Consider the following 20,956-nt stretch of genomic DNA (forward strand, 5'->3'; position numbering starts at 1 on the left):
GGTAAGGCTGGGGAAGCCACGCCCCCGCCGTGTAATCCTCAATGGACGGTGAGGAGCTCCTCTCCATCATCATCATCATCATCATCTGCAGCAAAATGCGAGCGGGGAGCGGTAACAAAATGTCAACTGGAGCTGCTCTCCGTGTCCCGCAGACATGAGCCGAGCCCCGCACGACTCTTTCTCCCGCAACAAGTTGCGCTCACCATGCGGATCCACTGCAAAGTTGTTGTGATCGCCGTGTGCTTCGGAGTTTTCCTACTTTTATACTTTTTGGGGGGCAACGTCGCGGACGATCCGCCGTTGAAAGAAGTTGTAGGGGAGGAGAACCGAAAGTCTCCCCCGACGCCGTCGAGCCGCGATGTCGCCGCAAAGTTGGCGAAGAAAGCATCGCCTCAAGAACCCCGCAAGGCACGCAAAGACGGGAAAGCGGGGAGCAGAGGGGCCGGCGTGAATCCGAGGAGGTGAGAGCCACTTTTCTCCCTGTCGAGTTGCATTATTGAAGGGCTTTTTCTTCCCGTCTGAACACACGCACACACACACACACACACACACACACACACACACACACACACACACACACACACACATGCATGCTGGAACGTCCAGGGTCCTGGATCCTAAACGGAGGGTCCAAAGTCCCGAATGGTGAGTTGATTAAAACTACATCCTCCTACCAGGAGCGGTGATTGTGCGCGCGCGCGCGTGTGTAACATAATTTATTGTTGGAATGATCAATCACGTGACCTCTGAGCCTTGATCAGTTGACCTGTGGTGTGCTGGTGTGTGTCTCAGCCCCCTGCTGTTCTGTGGGGGTAAAGGTCACCTTGAGGATGTAGATGAGGAATGCAGATGTGCTCAGGAGGTTTTGGCTGCGCTGGCCAGATCCTGGTGGAAGCTGCCATGTTCCTGCTGTGCGTGTTCTTGAGTGGGCAGGTGTGGCAGTCCAGGCGGATCTGCTGCATCCTGTCTGAAGGCGGCGTGGGCCCGCGTCCTCCAGCGCTCATACACACCTTTGTTTCCAGCTGCGGGAGTTGCGGAGGCTCCTGCTACGCCAGCAGCGGGCGATAATTGGCATTCTACCCTAAAAGCAGCCTGCTGGAGGCCTGGGACGCAAGATAAAAGCCATCAAGGCGTTACCTACCGGGGGAGAAGACCTTTCCGTCCTCCTTGAAACTGCACTGGTCCATGTGTGCTGGGCGCTGATAAGAGAGGAGGAGGAGGAGGAGGAGGAGGAGGAGGAGGTGTCGCTGCTTCAAACACCCCAAACCTGTAAAAAGTGGAGTCGCAGCGGTGGAGAGAAGCCCGCAGCTAAACAGCACCACCTCCTCTTGGTCGAGAATGAAAGGAGGATTCGATCTGTCAGATTAGTTGAGGTTCCCTCTGGTTTGTTCCTCCTCCGTCTGTGAATGTGAGCAGACATATTTCCTGTGCATCCCTGCTCCTCTGCTGGTTTCCTCTTCGACACATCACTCGCCTTCCTGTGGCCAAAAATAAAGAGGAGCTGCGTCTGTCCTCTCTCGCACGTCTACTCAGGAATGAACAGCCATTCTTGATAACTTTCTTTTCCAACACAATATCTTTCAGGCTTTTTGTTCCTGCTCCAGCAGGATGATGTCGTGTTGAGCCTCGTGAGCTGGAGCAGCACTGCTTCAGTCTATAGTGGAACTCTTGCAGCCTCTGAATCATTGACAGGAAGTTTTACTTTTTGGGCTGTTGTTGCTCGATCCTCCCTACAAGACCCTGGACTGGTTTTCCCAGTCGTAGATCTACACCACCTTGAAAACGTCCCAGTGCAAAAGGTTCTTTCCTGTGAAAGGGAGTGAGTAATAATAACATGAGTCAAGCAGCGTTCACTGGTCCTCCATGATGAATCTGCCTGTCTGAGCCTCATCAGGCCCGGTTCTGTCTGGTCCAGTCACTTTGAAATTGCTACTGCATGAATCATGGAGGGTGGGGAACCAGCAACGAAAACAACTGAATTTAATCCAAAGTGCGTTCACAGAGTTGAACTGTGAGGATTTGCTGCCTCCTCACATGCAGCGGTGCTGGTGTCGGACCAGCAGGACCAGCTGGGCGCTGAGGCACGTCTGGGCGGTTCTGAGACACCTCTGCTGAAATGATGTGTGCTGCTACGTTGGCTAATGGACACAAAGATTTCAGCTCAGGTCCTGGGGGCCCGTTGACATTCACCCCCCAGACTGATGAAGTCACTGATGTGCGTCGTCCTTGTTCCTCCCCCCTCAAACCTCCTCAGAACACGCAGCAGCAGAGGCCAAGCAGGTAACAAGACCCGCCTCTACGCGCCGATGCTCAGGCAGCAGCATCTCCCTCCACCTCTCCTGGGTCTCTGGTGACTGACGAAGCTCCAGACCTTCACCAGACGGCTGCTTGCTAGTTAGCTTAGCTGCAGGGAACCCGAGTGACGGGGCACTGGCGCATACCGTCCCAAAAGTCAAGTCCACTTTTCTCCAAAACAGTATTTACCTGCATTACTGGTTAACTGAATAATTGACATGCCCTTGTTTTTGTTTGTGTTGCCTAAACCGATGAAATTTGCTAAATAAACAAGAAGAAGAAATTCATCGCAACCTCGAGATGCTTTCTTACTTTTTACACGTTTCACTTCAGTGCCGGCACCTCGCTGAACCTGCTCCACCACGCCGTGCGACTGCTTTCTCTTTTTCACAAGTAACTTCAGACATAACCTTCATGTTCCTGCCTGGCCGCAGTGACCTGACGATGAACGGAGCCTTTAGCCATGCTGACCACAAGGGCGAGACGTTGCCGTGGACACGTTACCAGCGCTGATGGCTGATCTGCCGCTCTGGTGTAATGTCCATCCAAGCTTGTGAAGGAAGCTCTTGAGCTGGAAACGTCTCTGATTCAGTAGAGAATGAAAATGAAAGCGAATGTATTTCATGTGAAAGCAACCTCCCCTCTCATGGAGGAGCAGCCGTGTGTCAGGGGGAGCTTCCCCGGACCTGCTGGGCTTCATCCCAGAGCTGTTGGAGCTACTGAGCGATCAACGTGTAAAAGTAGACAATCCAACAGATTCAAGTCAACAAACATATGACAGCATGACATGAGAGAGACGGATGACCAGTTTTATATGGACACTTAGCTGTGGCGGTAACTGGGAGTGCTGGTCAGTGTGGTAAACTGCTGCTGTTGCCTTGTTCAGGTGAGAATCATCTGTGGGTCGTGTAGACTGGGATGTCTCTTTATGAGCCTCATTTTTGTTGCGTCACAGCTACCTGTGTGCCTCACGCCACGTCCCCAACAACAGGGACGCAGTTGCTAAGAACCAGCAGAAAACTGCCTCCAGGAGCACTGGCCGGGCCCCTGGGAGCCCGCGACCACTCAGCCTCACCACGTCTCAGTGCTCTGTATTAGTTTCCATTTTTACGCCATGTTTCCCTGCAGCTGTCACGTCGGGGACCTGGGCTGTCAATCAAACGGCGCACACAAGCCTACATGCTCGCTGCGGTTTGTTTGACCGCCCTCCCAGCTTTCTTGCCACTAGAAACCAGATTTTAGAGATGCACCCATGCTGACATCTAAAAGCAAGAGCCAATCAGAATGTGGGATACAGTCCCAATGTGCAGGATGCAGGATTTGCCGCAGGAAGCCCTGCTGTCACGGTGGCCACCCGAGCCCAGGACCAGCAGTGAAAGTCGCAGTCAGGGAGGCACTTGGATTCTTTGCCGATGTTTTCAAACTGATTTGGCGAATCGCAGATATCGATAGATAAGCTTGTGATCGTTAAGTCTCTTGTGTAGTCAAACGAACGAATGAGGGATCGTCACTGGCCACATTCAAGGACGCGTCTCTGGAACTCGCTGTCGACTGCTGCCACTTCCCACTTTGTCTCTCTGTTCAATCATCTCGGGCCAAACACGTCGTAGCGGGTCGCTGGATGCAGGAGGAGCGCCTGCTGGTGTGTCGTCCTGCTTTCATTTGTATATTTTATATGAACATTTACTGATTCACTGGTACTGATTTGGAGTCCCTGGGTCACATGGTTTTGAAGTAATTGCAAAACAAAACGACAGATCTTGCGGCATATGAACCCAGGCCGAAGCAGACGGGACGTCCTGTACCAGTTCTCCGTCCCGGCCTCAAGTTGCGTCGATCATTCAGTTTGAGTTGATAAAGCAACAAGCACAGCGAAGTCTGGCGTTTGTAACGGGCCTGTTCCTAATCTGTGAACAAACTGGGAGCCAGTTCATCAGCTAGGACCTGGCTTTTGTTGACCAGTGTTTCCATTCCCTTGCTGAGACAAAGCCTGGAACCAGCGTGACAGCCGGTAGTGCTGTAGTCTACCAGGGGGCCCCGGTGTGCTCCTCTCCACATACTTCTTACTCTGACTTTGACACCGTGGTTGAATGTGCCCCCCCCCACACACACACACACACATTTGAAAGCAATGGCTGCGGAGCTTTGCAGGCAGACGGCTCTTCTTCTGCTCACTCTGCAGCCAGTAATGAATTCAATCCCTTTGTTCGTCTTCTGACTGCTTCCAGATGTTGGGATCGGCGCCATGACACAGAACACCGTGTGTGCTGCTTTCTGACACAAAGACATGCATTTTTTGTTTTTTGGCCTCCAATTTTATGCCCTTTTTTGCATGACTAAGCGCAACATAATTACACTTGTTTGGGAGATATGCAGCGCTTTCTTCCTCCAGGGGGAAAATAGGAATGTGTGTTCTACAAGCGTGACCGAGCGTCAGCCTTTTGAAGCGTGGCAGACAGATTTCTCGGCAGCCTCTCGTTCATCCTAATCTGCTCTTCATCGTTGTCCCTCAGGCATGCAGGAAACTAAAGTGTCACGCCTGGAGACGGCCCTGCAACCCACCCGTCAAACGGCGCTCTTCTCTTTTAGCGTTCCTTGTCGTTTGAGGTCTGGAGACGTTCCTCAGCTCTCTCCCTTTAAAAAGAAAAAAACTGACACGAATGTTGGGAGTTTTTGTGCTTGCCAGTCCTCTCTCCCCGCAGCTATGACAACATTTGGGTTGTTGCAACTAGTGCTGTGTGTGTGTGTGTGTGTGTGTGTGTGTGTGTGTGTGTGTGTGTGTGTGTGTGTGTGTGAAGCATGTTGGCCTTCAGGCTCCCTCACTGAACAAATGTTTCTGTATTCTGCTGAGAGATCGTCTGCACTGCTGAGTGTATTTAGACTCGGCGACAGCTCTGCTGAGAGTTTACTTTCCTACATCAGATAAAGGACCTCCTTCCTTCTCAGCACCGAGGAAGAAAGTCCCGTGGAGACTCATCGCAGGGTTCAGGCTTCTTTTCCACATGCACCCTCGCTAATCCACTTGCCCTTGTGCAAACAGTTTTTGCTCATGAGTGCCTGAACGGTTCTGCACATGCCTGATGAGACGGAAGGAAGGACGATGAAGCTCCCCCAGCGCCGCCGCCATCGGCCCTTCATCACGCACCGGCCCCACCAGCTGCTGCACCTCGTCTGTGTGACAGGAAGATGGATGTCTGTCCTCCTCAGTGCTGCGCTCGCTTCCTCTGTCTTGAATCTTAGAGGTCTAGAATGAATCTCTGTGCTGCCAAGGTTTTCAAGAAGTGACGTGTCATTACCTGTCAACAGTGACGTGGTGACAGGCGGGGGGGGGACTGCAGCTCTGGTCATGACAAGTGAAAGTTATCAGTTGTGTTGGTACAACCATGTTGACATTCTCTGGCTATTCCCGTTTTGTTGCGCTTATTCTCAAAATATCAATATTCCAACTAATCTGTTTCCATGGTTAATGACAATGTTCAATAATTCTGTTTACATGCAGTTGCGCAAATTTCAACCTGCTCAGCTTGTCAGTAAGACTGAGGGTGGAACTAAAGTTTGCGGCCATTGTTCTCCTCCTGTCTGCTAAACCTGTGACACACTGTGAGACGTCACAGGTACAGTTTCTCTTTACGTGCATTCATAAAAGAAAAGGAAGCGATATTAAGTTAAACAACATGTTTAATGTTCAATAATATTAATTCGTATTTGAAAGTATCTCAGGGAGTTGTACTCTGATGAACGTTAACAGAAACTTCTAAAGCCTTTCTTAAGGACAACTCTGAACCAAAACTCAGCCCAAACTCAAATCCCTGTACAATTGAAAGATTCTTCACGATAATTCTGGTTTTGGAAGAAAAGAACATTGAAGAGCAAATGGTTGGATTGAGTCTTTTTAAAATGAATAAATAAACAGTGTTGAATCTCCCCGTAGAGCAGTGGAAGGGTTCATACGGTCAGGAAAAACCTGGAAGAGTCATGAAATTTAAAAATAGCAGTTTCCAGTTTCACAAATGTCTTGAAGAATAAAAACCAGACGATTTTGAAAGAGTCATGGTAATTTACCCTTGAAAATTAGGGAATATTTGGTTGAGTTAGGCTTGACCTGAAAAATATCTCCATCTATCTTAAACTGCTAATCTGAGGATGAACTGGAGGCTAACGGGTGAATTAGATGCTAACGGGCAAGCTAGAGGTTAACGGGCGAACTAGAGGCTAACGGGCGAGCTGGAGGCTAACGGGCAAGCTAGAGGCTAACGGGCGAACTGGAGGCTAACGGGCGAGCTAGAGGCTAACGGGCGAACTAGAGGCTAACGGGCGAACTGGAGGCTAACAGGCGAGCTGGAGGCTAACGGGCGAGCTGGAGGCTAACGGGCGAGCTGGAGGCTAACGGGCGAGCTGGAGGCTAACGGGCGAACTGGAGGCTAACGGGCGAACTAGAGGCTAACGGGCGAACTGGAGGCTAACGGGCGAATTGGAGGCTAACGGGCAAACTGGAGGCTAACGGGCGAGCTGGAGGCTAACGGGTGAACTGGAGGCTAACGGGCGAGCTAGAGGCTAACGGGCGAGCTAGAGTCTAACGGGCGAACTGGAGTCTAACGGGCGAGCTCGAGGCTAACTGGTGAACTGGAGGCTAACGGGCGAACTGGAGTCTAACGGGCGAGCTCGAGGCTAACGGGCGAACTGGAGGCTAACGGGCGAACTGGAGGCTAACGGGTGAACTGGAGGCTAATGGGCGAACTGGAGGCTAACGGGCGAGCTCGAGGCTAACGGGTGAACTGGAGGCCAATGGGCAAGCTAGAAGCTAACATTTAAGTACACATTTATGTAACATTTAAGTACATTTTATATTCTTTTCTTTGCAGTAAATTGCCCAGTAAAGTGGGGCGGCCTGTGACCAAGCGCAGGGCAGAAGAATTCATGCACTTGGCCGTGGTGGCCTGCGGGAGCCGTCTGGAAGAGACCCTCACCCTTGCCAAATCAGCCGTCCTCTTCAGCATCAAGAAGATCAAGTTTCACATTTTTGCTGATGACGCTTTGGCCCCACAGTTTAAAGAAAAAGTAAGATGTCTTCAAAGGGTGGACACACCAACATAGACCTACTGTTCTGCATTTCACATGTTCACCACCGGATCTTATGTGGCACCACAGAAACCGTGGCCGCTCCCCACACGTCTTCAGTGGGTTTTAAAAGCCTCTTATTTAATGCAGCACATGTTTAACATCCCCCTTCGTTGTGTAACAGATGACATGCAGATCCGAGCAGCTTTAACTCGGCTCCTCTGACTCACTCCAGCACCGACTCACAACCCTTTTATCTCGAGGTTGAGGCGTAATATATCACAAAGACACGCCGCTTGGCTCCACCACTGTGTTTGGCTTCAAAGTCACCTCTACACAGGCGCCTGGCCTGACGTTCATTAGTTCCACTAATCCTGTAACCAACAGTCGATTAACATCACTTCAATTCATGGTGCCCTTAAAACAGCAGTTTAAATTAAAAAACAGAATGCAAACTTGTTCACTCACCTTCACGTGCTTTGTGAGCGTTGAATCATTTCCTCGACGCAGTCCAGCTCTGCATCACGTAGCATGCTGATGGGTGGGTTTGCCAAGGAGCAAGCCAACATCAGGCGACACAGGGGCCAGTTCCCATCTGAAGAGCCGTTGAGCTGGGCCCCATCCTTCAAACTGGTGCATAATCACGGCACTAAGTGTTTGACATGGGTCTTGAGAAGATTTACAGGGGGGTTTGGGGCATAACGTGAATTGAATCATCTCTCATTCACGACTGCTGACATGAGATTCCGAAAATTGGAGAAATGAAGGCTGCTGAGGGAACTGCTCATTTGTCTCTCACCTGCCTGTCTAGAAATGTTTCCCAGGCTAAAAGTTATCTCGCCTGGAGAGTTTCATCTGTCCTGTCAAGTTCAGAACTTCAACTCCAATGTCCCACCATATTTGCTGCAAGTAGAGAAATGGTACTGAAAAGAGCTTCTAATCTTTACAGAAGCGAAACATCGACTCTTAACACCAAAAACAATCCCCAGGACGGACGTGGGGAGACGAGGAGTTAAATAATGGAGGTGTGCTGCTGTGCTTCATGCGTAAATGCACCCAGACACACACATCGTTCCTGCTGCGCGGGGATCTCAGCAGGAACTTGATAAATTTGTCTTGTAGATTTGTTTATTCTGCTATCAAACAAGTTGAATGTGGCTTTGGTCCTGACAGCGTGTTAGCAGTTGGTCTGCAGGCACAGCAGGAATCCACCAAAGCTCCTGAGGTGAAGCAGACAGGATCCACACAATGGTGATAATGATGCAGTCATGTTGTGGATGTGATCTTTGCGTGTTTGTGCCGGTGTGTGTCTCAACACACGTGTAGAGCAGCATACGCTGGTACCTCTGACCGACAAAAGCCCAAAACCAAGTGTCAGTGGCACAAAAAATTTCTATTGGGTTAAGACAGGAATGATCCATTTAGGTGTCATTTTAAAGACATTTTTGCAAATACGCTTATTGTCCATCGTCCCCAGAGACAAACAAGAAGATGCAGACTCTCTTCAAGAGATCAGAGACCCAGGCTAGTTAGCTTAGCCCAGTGGCTGGTAGTGGGCGGGAAGTGTTAGCATCAGCTAGCTCAGGTACAGGCTAGTTAGCTTAGCCCAGTGGCTGGTAGTGGGCGGGAAGTGTTAGCATCAGCTAGCTCAGGTCCAGGCTAGTTAGCTTAGCTCAGTGGCTGGTTGTGGGCGGGAAGTGTTAGCATCAGCTAGCTCAGGTACAGGCTACTTAGCTTAGCACAGTGGCTGGTAGTCGGCGGAAAGTGTTAGCATCAGCTAGTTCAGTTCCAGGCTAGCTAGCTTAGCCCAGTGGCTGGTTGTGGGCAGAAAGTGTTAGCATCAGCTAGCTCAGGTACAGGCTAGTTAGCTTAGCACAGTGGCTGGTAGTGGGCGGGAAGTGTTAGCATCAGCTAGCTCAGGTACCAACAAACGTTTGGTTCTGTTGACCCAAGTTCCAATGGAGCTTTGGAGGTGCTGCGTCAAATCACTGCTCCCAGTCAGGAAAGTAGTTCCGGCTACGTGTCTGATTCTACCACTACAACGTCTCCTCATGTTAAACTGGTATTCATCACCAAGGTTACACTCAACCCTCCTGATATCAATGCAGGCAGAGACGGAACTACGCTAACACTTCCCACCCACTAACGGCCATTGTGCTAAGCTAACTAGCCTGAATCTCAGCTCCTTAATGCAGTGCAGAGGAGAGAAGGACTCCATAAGAGATGCACCCAGGTTGGATCAGAATATATTTTCAGACGAGCTAGGATAATGACACGCAAATAGATTTTGGAATCACTTGGATTGGACAGCCCTGGCGAGCCGGCAGTGGTGTGCTCCCTCTGACCAGGTGCCACTGGAATGAGCACCATACTAGTGCCGCCCAGCAAATTCAAGTTTCTGCATTTCTTAACCACAAAGTTATCTTCCACAACTTTTAATGTCTGAATAAAACCAACCAAAAAGTTGTTACAGCAGCAAAACTTTCACAGTATTTACATTCAGTATCAGTATCAGAGTATCCACGTATCACAGTATCTACATTATTGACATACAACGATCTATACACCAGACGGAGCTTCAGACCCCTGTGTTCCATTTAGTAACCAGCACAAGTTAGTGTTCTTTCAGTTTGTCTTGCATTTCTCATAAATGTCTGGTCAAGGACATGCCCACCTCTGGTTTACGGTCACCAGTAACCAGACACTGATGCCTGGTTACACCCACAGTGTCTGGCCTCTTGTCTGGTGATGATGGACAGTAAATGTATTTCCTAAAAGTTGATGTGTTCCTTGTAGACCACCAGCAACATGACCAGTACAGTAACTGTGTTCACTGGTCGGACACCAGTGATGACACCCATGCTGCGCTGTACGCCAAACAGAAGGTGGAGTGTGTTGGCAACTGCTCCTGCCACTCCGTCTCATCAGGGCCAAACTGCTACAGTGGTGACTGGAGGGGATTCAGGGGGCCTCGGCTTGTTTAGCCTACTGCTTCACGACCAGACGCCATCTGGCAGCTCCGTGCAGGCCTGCACAGGACGTGACTTCCTAGTTTTAAGTGTCTGTATTTATGTCTCTTTCATGAAAAGAGAAAGTGAGCTATCAGCTCTCAGAATAATGCTGCTGATTGTGTGGTGTAACAACTAGTCGCTTCCCTTCCAGTTAAACCAGTGGCCTCGTTCGGTCTCAGCCAGGTTCCAGTACCACATCTACCCCATCACCTTCTCCGTGGGCGACGCTGACGAATGGAAGAAGCTCTTCAAGCCGTGTGCTGCTCAGAGGCTCTTCCTCCCCGTAAGGCTGCAGCACTTCCCTCACCTCGTCTCCTCACTGTGCATCATGCCATTAACCAGAAGAGAAGGGCATCAGTCTGTTTCATACGCTTAATCTTATTGCATGGTTCTAAGAACTTACGTTTGTGCTTTCTGATGACTTCACACCAGCATTTGTTTCACAAAGGAGCCGTGAGAATCTAGCCGTTTCACCCGTGAAGAGTCTGAACGCTCCCATGACGTTCTGCTGACTGTCACTGGCGGCCGGCTCGCTCTCATCCTCACTCGTTCACAGCTGTTTTCTCTGGCTGCAGCTCAGTCAGCAGACATTCACATCCGCTTAGTCAAAGTCATTTAGACCCCAAAACAGAATACGCAGTGATGACGTGACTGAACACCATCTAGCCGTTCAGGAGTGAAGTTTCAGCGCTACTGACAACTTTCATGCCGTCAGCAGCACAAAAAATGCAGCTGATTTTGACACGACAGCCTTCAGTGAGACAGGATGTGTTGGTAAGAATATGACTCAGATCTCACACCCAGAAATGTGTTGAGTTAAACTAAAGGCGGCTCACATAGCGCTAGTGACTGGGCTAGGGTTAGTCTGTTGCCACCTAGAAGAAGAAGATGAACAACGACGGAGGAAACCCGGGCCGAGCGGTCCTGGGACCTCCCTGTCGTCAGTGGGTACCAGCGAGGAGTCCCACAGCTCAGTCTGGTCCCATCGTTTATTTCCTCTTCTAGTAACATCCAAAATTACTGCTCCAAGAAGCAGAGGGAGGATGGGAGAGGACTGTCCTGCCAGCCTGTAAGCCTCTTACACTGGAGGAAACTGCTCCGTCTTCCAGCCTGCCATCCATCCTCCATCTGTCCATCCATCCTTCCATCATCCATCCACCTTCTCCTCTGGATGTTAGGGAGGAGTGGTTCCTCCGTGTGAGCTCCTCCCCTGTCTCACTACCCAGAGCTTGTGACCTGGATGGGGGTTGAATGTACAACAGCTCCTCCTTCCCTCCAGCAGATCCATGCAGTGCCTGCTAACGCTGCTCCCATGCTACCGTCCCTCAGACCACCCAGACTGCACACCAATCAGGGATACAGGAAGAACCCCCCCCCCCCCCCCCCCCGGCTATGGACTTACCTACCTACCCAACAGGGCAGGACACGCTCAACTTTGTCCATTAATCCAACTTCTCATAGCAAATCTGTTGCGTGGAACCACCAGCCAGAGCCTTGCAGTAAAGTTCCTGTGTGTGCAGCCCGTGGGCGCTAAGGTTGCTCTCACGTGTCCAAGGGTGACCCTCTGAGGAACAAGCTTTCCATGCAGCCTACCATGTGGGCAGGACCTTAATCGTGTCGTACCTTCATCTTTTTGTGAGGCTCACAACACTGACAATGTGCTGCTCGCTCATGAAATGAAGGTCGTCATGGCTCTTGAGGTTAGATATGATTTGGAAAGCAGGTCAATTCTTCTCAATTCAAAGTGTGACCACAGTGTGTTGTGAGGCTGCTGAAACACCGTGGTCCACTGCTCCACCTCTGTTGAAGCTCCGTGTCACACACACACACACACACACACACACACACACACACACACACACAGATACTACTGTCAGCAGTTTAATTCAACTCAACAGTCCATGGCAACCACACTGCCATGTTTCTTTTGTTTTTGGCATTCTGGACCCCATGTGGGTCGGTCTTTGTTGATCCTGGACCTCAGACCTGAGGTCTCAAACATGAGCTCATCTCTGCTGTCTTGGCACCGCACTGTGGAAAAGCACCAAAGCTGTTTAGATTTTCCAATGTGTAAGATCTCTAAAACTCTGAATGCCAGATCCATGGCGAGGAGGAGGAGGAAAACCTTGGTCTCATCTCAGCCACCTCAGTCATATTGCTGCCATTGACAGCGTACTTCATCATGCTGGGAGTGATGACCTCATCCTGAACTGGCTGCTGTTTCTTCCTCATAATCCTAATCTTCCCTGACCTCTGTCACCAAGGAAACATTTTCTTCCACAGGATTGATAGTGACTTTAAATTGTACATCTGAGGGTCTCTCGTCATGGACGGATGGTTCCATAATAATTATAATAAACTTTATTCATCAAGCACTTTCATACATTAAAAATGTGGCACAAAGTGCTTTCCATGATTAAAAGCAAGATGTTCACCACAAGTCAGAGACATCCCAGCCAGGGCCGATCACAGCCCCCAGCGCAGACGGCCCCCGCTGAGGAAACACTGGAGACGATTAAAAATGTAAAACTACTGGAGATATGTTATAAAAGAGCACTAAATAAATAAATAAAATACTACGATTAACAATAGCCTAGATGAACTCTTTCATAAAAAGAAATAAAAAATAAAAAGGGCTAAACTATAAATTGACTAAGAAAGTAAGGCATGAGTTAAAAGTTAAGTTCAATAGGTGGCTCTTGAGCCTGGTTTAAAAATATTTTTAGAATATTCTCTACGGCCCTCAGGTTCTCCAGCAGACAATTCCACAGACGAGGGCCACAGTGCTGGACAGATGCCTCACCGTAAGTTTGTGTTCTAGCTTTGGGGTTATCACTAGGCCAGTGCCGGAGGATCTCAGTGTCCGCCGGGGTTCGTAGGGTAAAGGCAATTCTGAAAGACAAGAAGGTCAAAGACCCCTAAGACATTTAAAAACCATTAAAAGGATCTTAAAATCAATCCTTAAACACAAAGGGAGCCAATGCACTGATTTTAAAACCGGTGTTATATGTTGCGGCCTTCTGGTCTTCATCAGCAAACGTGCTGCTGAGTTCTGTAAGAGTTGTAAAGCTATGGAAGAAGAGAAAGCAGGGCATTACAGCCGTCAATACTACTGGAGATAGAAGCGTTAGCATTAGCATCTCTGTGTTAGCACGAGAGAGAAAGGGGTGGACTATGGCTATGTTCTTTAAATGATAAAATCCTGTTTTTGTTATGTGTTTAATGTATGGAAGAAATTGAGCTCGGAATCAAAGTTGACGCCCAGATTCCTCACCTGAGTGGACGGATTTAAAGACAGCGTTTGCAGTTTTGATCAAAGTTTCTCTCTCTGAGCCTCAGATGGATCATTAAAATCTCAGTCTTGTCCTGGTTGAGCTGTCGTAAGTTTTCTGCCATCCAAGATTTGATGTAAAATACGTTTAAGAAGGGCATCAATTGGCCCTGTGTCATCAGGAGACATGGATATGTACAGCCGGGTGTCATCCGCTGATGGCATTTCCCAGTGGGAGCGTGTATAAGTTCAAAAGTACAGGGTCTAAAATTGAGCCTTGGGGCACACCACATGTGATTTCATGGATCCTTAAGGAGCATGTGTCCAAACTTATGAGAAATTTTCTATCCAGGAGATAAGAACTAAACCATTGAAGGGCAGTACCAGAGAGGCCATCCAGGAATTTTAGTCTGTTTAAAAGTATCGGGGGATTGAGCGCATCAACAGCAGCGCTGAGATCCAACAGCACATTGACTGTAAAACATATTCTCAGTCTTTGTCTCTGGACATGACTGATACCAGCGGGCACAAAAGAACAATTGTGACTTGCTCAACTGGAACTAGTTCCTCAAGATATCTCAATTTTACTCTGATAGATAACCAAGATAAGCTCCTCTTCTTCTGTTACAACCAGCTTAAAATTGCCACAACTGCCATCTTTTGGCCAGAATTTGTATTCCATCCCTCCATGTTCTCCCTCTCCTCCTGTTCAGGGTGGTGGGGGTGGAGCCTATCCCAGCAGCCTTCCCCCTGGACAGGTCACCAGTCCATGGCAGGGCCAACACATAGAGACAGACAACCATTGGCTCTCCCAGCCACGCCTACGGTCAATTTAGAGTCTGGATTAACCTGGTCCCTCTTGATGTCTTTGGACTGTGGAGGAAGCTGGAGTACCAGAGAGAACCCAGCAGGAACAGGGAGAACATGGAGACTCACCCAGAAAGACCCCGTGCTGCAGCCGGGGCTCCACCCACAACCTTCTTGATGGGGGCCACAGGGAGGACCACTGCTCCACCGGGCTGCCAGACTTTTTATTGCGTAGCCTAATTCATTCGTTTCTACCCAGTTGGAAACATGCCACAATTTCTGTAACTTTTCCTGCATTTACTTAAAATGTGCCTGAATGCAAATGTGGCTGTTCTGTGCTCCTGTGAGAATGTGTTTTCACTCATGGACCACGTTTTTGTCAACACGATACTGCTGTTAACTGTCTGTTTAGGGTTTAGTAACCCTTGCTTTAATTTTCACTTGAAGTGTGTGTGTGTTTGTGTAGATGTCGTAGCACCAGTGGTCCATCTTTCTGAGGGTTATCATCTGTTGAACGATGACATTTACTCAGTGCCCCTCCTCTGACTGTCACGGTGTCCTCAGGTCATCCTGAAGGATGTGGACTCGCTGCTGTACGTGGACACTGATGTGCTCTTCCTCCGGCCAATGGATGATATCTGGAGCCTCCTGAAGTCCTTCAACAGCACCCAGCTGGCAGCAATGGCCCCGGAGCACGAGGTCCCCAAGATTGGCTGGTATAGCCGCTTTGCACGTCACCCTTTCTATGGGGTCACAGGGGTCAACTCAGGTGTTATGCTGATGAATCTGACAAGGATTCGTAGTCAAATGTTCAAGGTAAGACCGAAATGCGCTCGTCCTCCTTCACTGTCAGTATACAACTAGAGAGAGTGTGAAGGGCTGTTTCCTGGCTAAGTGCTGTGTGTGAGTGGGCATGAGTGACGCTCGCTGATTACCATGCTAGCATCACACATTTCTGCCCCCAGAACTCAACATAGCAGCTCTCCAGCTCTCAATTCTGGAGGCTGATTGCAGCTGGAAGCTGGCATGTCAATGTGCTCCTCCTTTGAAGCTGTGTTTTGGTAAACGCTTGCGCTTGAATGTTATTGGTGTTTCAGAACAGTATGATCCCCAGTGGCCTGTCATGGGAGGACCTTCTCCATCCACTTTACCAGAAGTATAAGAACCACATCACCTGGGGTGATCAGGACCTCCTCAACATTATCTTCCACTACAACCCAGGTACAGTCACACGGCACAACACCTGTCCCATTAGGAGGCTTTGTAGCGCACGGTAATGAAGAGCAAGTGCCTCTGAAGCAAAATTAACACTGCAGTTTCCCTCTTTCAACATGTTCTCGTGCATTTCCTCACGTTTCACTGTTAAACATGAAATGTTCTCATTGTCCATCATCCCCAGAGTGAGTCACAAAGATAGAGACCCTCTTGTAGGGAGCTCAGACCCAGGCTAGTTAGCTAAGCACAATGAACGGCCGTGGACGGGAAGTGTTTGCATCAGCTAGCTCAAACCCAGGCTAGTTAGCTAAGCACGATGAAACGGCCGTGGACGGGAAGTGTTTGCATCAGCTAGCTCAGACCCAGGCTAGTTAGCTAAGCACGATGGAACGGCCGTGGACGGGAAGTGTTTGCATCAGCTAGCTCAGACCCAGGCTAGTTAGCTAAGCACGATGAAACGGCCGTGGACGGGAAGTGTTTGCATCAGCTAGTTCAAACCCAGGCTAGTTAGCTAAGCACGATGAACGGCCGTGGACGGGAAGTGTTTGCATCAGCTAGCTCAAACCCAGGCTAGTTAGCTAAGCACGATGAAACGGCCGTGGACGGGAAGTGTTTGCATCAGCTAGCTCAAACCCAGGCTAGTTAGCTAAGCACAATGTACGGCCGTGGACGGGAAGTGTTTGCATCAGCTAGCATAAACCCAGGCTAGTTAGCTAAGCACAATGAATGGCCGTGGACGGGAAGTGTTAGCATCAGCTAGCTCAGACCCAGGCTAGTTAGCTCAGCACAATGAACAGCTGTGAAGGGGAAGTGTTAACATCAGCTAGCTCAGGTCCAGGCTAGTTAGCTTAGCCCAATGTCTGGTAGTGGTTGGGAAGTGCTAGCATCAGCTAGCTCAGGTCCAGGTAAGTTAGCTTAGCCCAATGTCTGGTAGTGGGTGGGAAGTGTTAGCATCAGCTAGCTCAGGTCCAGGATGCTGGTGTGTCATGATCAGGAGCAGCAGTCACTCAGACACTGACCACCAGTGGTTGAGCTAACCAGCAGTCTGCCTGTCTCTGGGCTCTTGATGTCATTTTCAGGTATATTTATGGACTTGTTCTCCACACAGCCTTCTAGCCTGGCTGTTGTTTAAATATATTATTCAGGGTGTTGCTCTAATGGGTTCAGTGAGCAAAGTCATGAGCATCTGTGCTTCGTTTCACAGTTAATGTTCCCTCTTAACTTGTGCATATTCACATCTGGTGGCTGCAGTATAATTACCTTCAGCAGCAGAGCAGTTGGAGGTAGATTGCCTCACCCAAGGATACCGTGTAGATACTTTGTATTCAAGGTTCTTTGTTTAGGTACAAATGAATTATTAGATGGGGTGAAATACACAAAACACACTGCTGGTAAACAGTACTTTCCAAGGTAATACTGAATATTTTCCTTTCTCTTAGTTGCACCTTGTCTTTGATCCCACTTTCTACTCTTTTGCTGCTTTATTTTAATTAAAGGAAATAATTGAAGGCATAATGACATTAGGTTTTCATTTGCATTTGAGTAAAGAATGCATGAAAACAAGCAGTTGAAGAGAACTCCATCAGGGATTCTTGTCCTGTGTGTGGTGACCTGCTGGCCCGCTGGGGGACGCACGGTACTTGTATCCATGTTGCTGGGAACTTGTGAACCGCAGGGTTCTCTACACCACCTTCTCTGACCGTCTGTTGACTTATTACTGTGTCTGTATAGAGCGCAAACCTGACAGGGATGATGGTGTGATTATTTGGACTGACATTGTGAGGTGGCCTGCAATTTTAAGGATATTGTTATTTTCTGCGCGGCTCCGTATCAAAGGAAGACGTCTTCTTGAGTCTATAGAAGACGACGTGTTGTCAGAACTTCTCTGCAGCACCACTGCATTTCATCTAAAATGAAACTTTAACATACAATTAACCCTTAACAAATACTGCCATTTCCTAAACATGCAGCCCTGTGTGTGTGTGTGTGTGTGTGTGTGTGTGTGTGTGTGTGTGTTTCCAGAGTGTCTCTTCATCTTTCCTTGTCAGTGGAACTACAGGCCTGATCACTGCATGTATGGGAGTAACTGTAAAACAGCTGAGGAGGAGGGTGTGTCCATCCTCCACGGCAACCGAGGAGTGTACCACGACGACAAGCAGCCGGCCTTCAAAGTGGTTTATGACGCAATCCGTGATGTGAGTACCGCTGAAGGGTGTGTGGGTCTCAGCCATGCAATGAAAACATGTTACATGTGCTCTGTCAATCACTTGGATGAAATGATTCGATTTTGGAGGTCAAAGGTCACTGTGAGCTCACCAAACTCATTTTGGCTATAATACTAGAATTAATACATAATATAATATATATAAGAGATGTTTGATGAAGTAATTATGTTATTGTGTAGCCAAAGGTCAAAGGTCATCACCATTACTAGCGACCAGTGGGCTGGTGGCTCGGATCGGCCACTGGTCTCAGCTGGCACGCCAGGCACACAGCGGCCCTGCTGCCACAAACCCAGCAGGATAACTGATGTGGAGTCTCTGCACCAGGATGATGAGGGCAAGTTAATAGAAATAAGATCCAACCCAGGATCAGCAGGTCTGACTTCAGCTGCAGCCGTCGGTTCATCTCTGCTTTTGTGTGATGTCACTGCGCTGAGAAAACGCCTCTCTGGTTTCTAGTCGCTATGCAATCTTAGTGACTGAGTTCAGTCTAACCCCAAAAACAACCCTAAAATGTGGCGTTAACTCCGTAGTAGATGGAGGCTGTGAGGCAGCTGGTTTGAGGAGACTGCAGGAGAGGCCATGATGTCTGCGAGATACGGGCGGGGTTTAGATGAGATGGCTTGGCAGGTCCTGAAGAGGTTAGCATGGATGCTACTTTAGCATCATTTACATCAGAGCTGGAGTTTTTCTTCTTTGAAAGAAGACCGTCTGTGTGGCAACAATGTGGCTATTCTTCGACAGGTCGACTTCAGTTTCTTCGTCAGTTCATTTATCTGATTGGTCAGAGTTCGATGTGATAGACAGCTGGTTCATCCAATCACCTACCAAGATTTATTTAAGAACGTGTCTGACTTTTTCCTAGGTTTTTTACGGGCGACTTCTTCTCATGCATCAGTTTAGTTAAAGTCTGCTGTAATTCTTGATTTTACTCCCTCGAAGTCATAAAACCCTCCGTGCTCATTACAACAGAAGAACATGTCACATCTGCCCGAGCAGTTTTGATGGAAACTTCAGTAGTGATGAACATGTGATATCAGGACCCAACACATGTATGAGAGTGTGCCCAGGAGATGTGAAGGAGCCCGGGACTCCTTCAGACAACTGAGGAACCGTTTCTCAACAGAAGGCATGAGCTGAGCCAACAAGCAGCTGCAAGTATTTAGTCAGTGATACTAATTCTCTCCTCTCACATGAAACAATCTGGGTCACTCTTTAAATTTAGAACATGTTTTCTCCAGCAGCAGAGTTGGTTCTTGCTGCTCTGCTGAGATAAGCCTCTTAATGACTGACAGGGTCATCGTTTACCATTAATACAGACCCCCCGCCCCCAGCCGCCGCCGCTGCTGAGGGATTTGTAATTAATGTTTAGCTTTGTGATATGTTGCATTTCAAAAAGGATCAAACTGAACCAGAACTGTCTCTGGCCCTGCAGTTTCCCTTTGAGGACAACATGTTCCAGTCTCTGTTCTACCCCATCCAGACCAAGTTCCTGGACACGGTCAACACGCTGTGCGGTCGGATTCCTCAAGTCTTCCTCAAACAGATAGAAAAGACCATGAAGAAGCTGTTTGAAGAGAAAGTGATTCGTCACGTCAGGACGCACAAATAAGTGACGGACACCTGAGTGAGCGGCGGCGGCGTGCTGCTGTGCACGATCCGTGAGTCCAGCGCCTCCCACAGGGAAGGCGAACACTTCTTGGGGTGTTTGTGTGGACTTTGATGCTGGTTATGAGAATAAGGCGATGCAGACAGTGTGGCCCGGTGATGCTGTACAGGTTGCGTTGCCTTGTTTGTCTCTGCCAGAGACCAGCCAGGTGAGCAGGTGAAGCCTGTGCGAACCCTTCTTCATCATCCCTCAGTATCAGCTCTTCATCTCAATTTTCTGTCAGCTGGGAAGTGCTCAAAAGTTGTTCTCCTCTCATAAAGATGATTTGAATGAACTTGCGAGAGCTGTACACTAAAGAAAGTCAACTTTGGACCTTTTTACGACTCCAGGGTGTGGATTCATAAAACTCTCCTTTAAAATAATGTGAATGTTTTACCAGCAAGTAACTTGAAACTTGAGCCTGTGTGAATGAGAAGACTGGTGTGCAGTTGCCAAACACCACTGGCAGTATTGAACGCCGCGCCAGGAGAGGAAATACGGATTTTTTTTTATGTGGAATATTGAAATGCACTTTGAAAATTGTACGTCAGCTGAGGTGGCTGTTAGAGCACGTCCATGTTAGATGCTACACTGTCCAAGTGAATCTAAACCAAAAAGTGCTTGCATCTAAAAGAACCACAGCTGAGAATTTGCCATATAAATATTAATGTTTTAATTAAGTTGCCATGTTTACCATTCAAATAAAATGAATGGTGTATACTTGTGTTTGAGAGCGTCCTGGCTTGGGATGGTAGGTATGAACATGGATGTTACAGCAATGACCTTCCGTGTGTGATGGACCATATATAACCATTGGAACTGGAAACTGAATGTGGCTGTACAGTCAATGTGTTTGAAATAAAACCATGCAATTGAAGAGTTTGTATACACGCAGTTGATGGGGCACAACAACACAAATCAATGAAATGCATTTCTTATTTTAGGTGAATTCCTGACAAATACTTTGAGTTAATTCATGTCGTTGCATTAAAACTTGCCTATTTTAGAATGGGGAACGAACTTCAGTTTACTTGGTGCTAATTATCATGCGTGTTTGTATTGTGGTTTTGCAAATCTTTAGCCAAATCACACAAAATATGATTGCAAGTTTTTTGGGGTCCTGCTGAGCAAAACTACAAACCAGACGTCCCTGCAAAGCCTTAGAACAGAAGCTGCTGAAGTTCTCGCTCCAGTGTTTGTCTTCTTGTTCCACGGCTGAAGGTCGGAGCTTCTCTCTCTGACACTAGAAGGCTGCTTTCCTGGTGAAAGAGTGAAGTTTCTCTGTCATTTCTGATTTCAAGAGGCGTCCCATGAGCAGGATTTGTGACATCACAAGTACAAATTCAACATACACAAGTATGACGCTGAACTCTGAAGTACACAAACTTGAGAACGGACTGGATAGGAGAGTAGGAGACATCGTCTGTCC

At 48.4% G+C, this 20,956-nt stretch overlaps 2 protein-coding genes across 3 annotated transcripts in view; one reads left to right on the forward strand and one right to left on the reverse strand.

The window, feature by feature from the left end:
* The window catches only part of shq1 (SHQ1, H/ACA ribonucleoprotein assembly factor), a 52,352-nt gene extending 51,091 nt beyond the window's left edge, over positions 1 to 1,261 (reverse strand). Inside the window, exon 1 of one of the 2 annotated variants that reach the window (XM_086197338.1) lies at positions 1,142 to 1,243. The gene's annotated coding sequence lies outside the window, so the exon portion shown is untranslated. Of the gene's footprint in view, positions 1 to 1,141 lie in introns of both variants that reach the window. The other variant, XM_086197296.1, reaches the window with a different exon arrangement.
* Positions 76 to 20,542, forward strand: gxylt2 (glucoside xylosyltransferase 2). Its single transcript, XM_086197352.1, has 7 exons — positions 76 to 461; positions 7,158 to 7,353; positions 10,516 to 10,647; positions 15,007 to 15,258; positions 15,540 to 15,663; positions 17,680 to 17,852; positions 19,315 to 20,542. The coding sequence occupies exons 1-7, from the start codon at positions 205 to 207 to the stop codon at positions 19,489 to 19,491; spliced, it is 1,311 nt and encodes a 436-aa protein (XP_086053478.1). The 5' UTR covers positions 76 to 204; the 3' UTR covers positions 19,492 to 20,542.
* Positions 20,543 to 20,956: the final 414 nt, after the last annotated feature.

The sequence above is a fragment of the Aulostomus chinensis genome, chromosome 3 (assembly GCF_037954235.1).
Source record: "Aulostomus chinensis isolate RoL2024-O1b breed Wild chromosome 3, RoL_Achi_v1.0, whole genome shotgun sequence".
Taxonomy (NCBI): domain Eukaryota; kingdom Metazoa; phylum Chordata; class Actinopteri; order Syngnathiformes; family Aulostomidae; genus Aulostomus; species Aulostomus chinensis.

What these genes read in the sequence shown, in the direction of transcription:
- gxylt2 (XM_086197352.1), top strand. Translation starts at nt 205, where the DNA reads ATGCGGATCCACTGCAAAGTTGTTGTGATCGCCGTGTGCTTCGGAGTT. An exon ending in CTCAGAGGCTCTTCCTCCCC is followed by an intron (nt 10,648 to 15,006) that starts GTAAGGCTGCAG and finishes CGGTGTCCTCAG; the next exon opens with GTCATCCTGAAGGATGTGGA. An exon ending in TATCTTCCACTACAACCCAG is followed by an intron (nt 15,664 to 17,679) that starts GTACAGTCACAC and finishes GTGTGTTTCCAG; the next exon opens with AGTGTCTCTTCATCTTTCCT.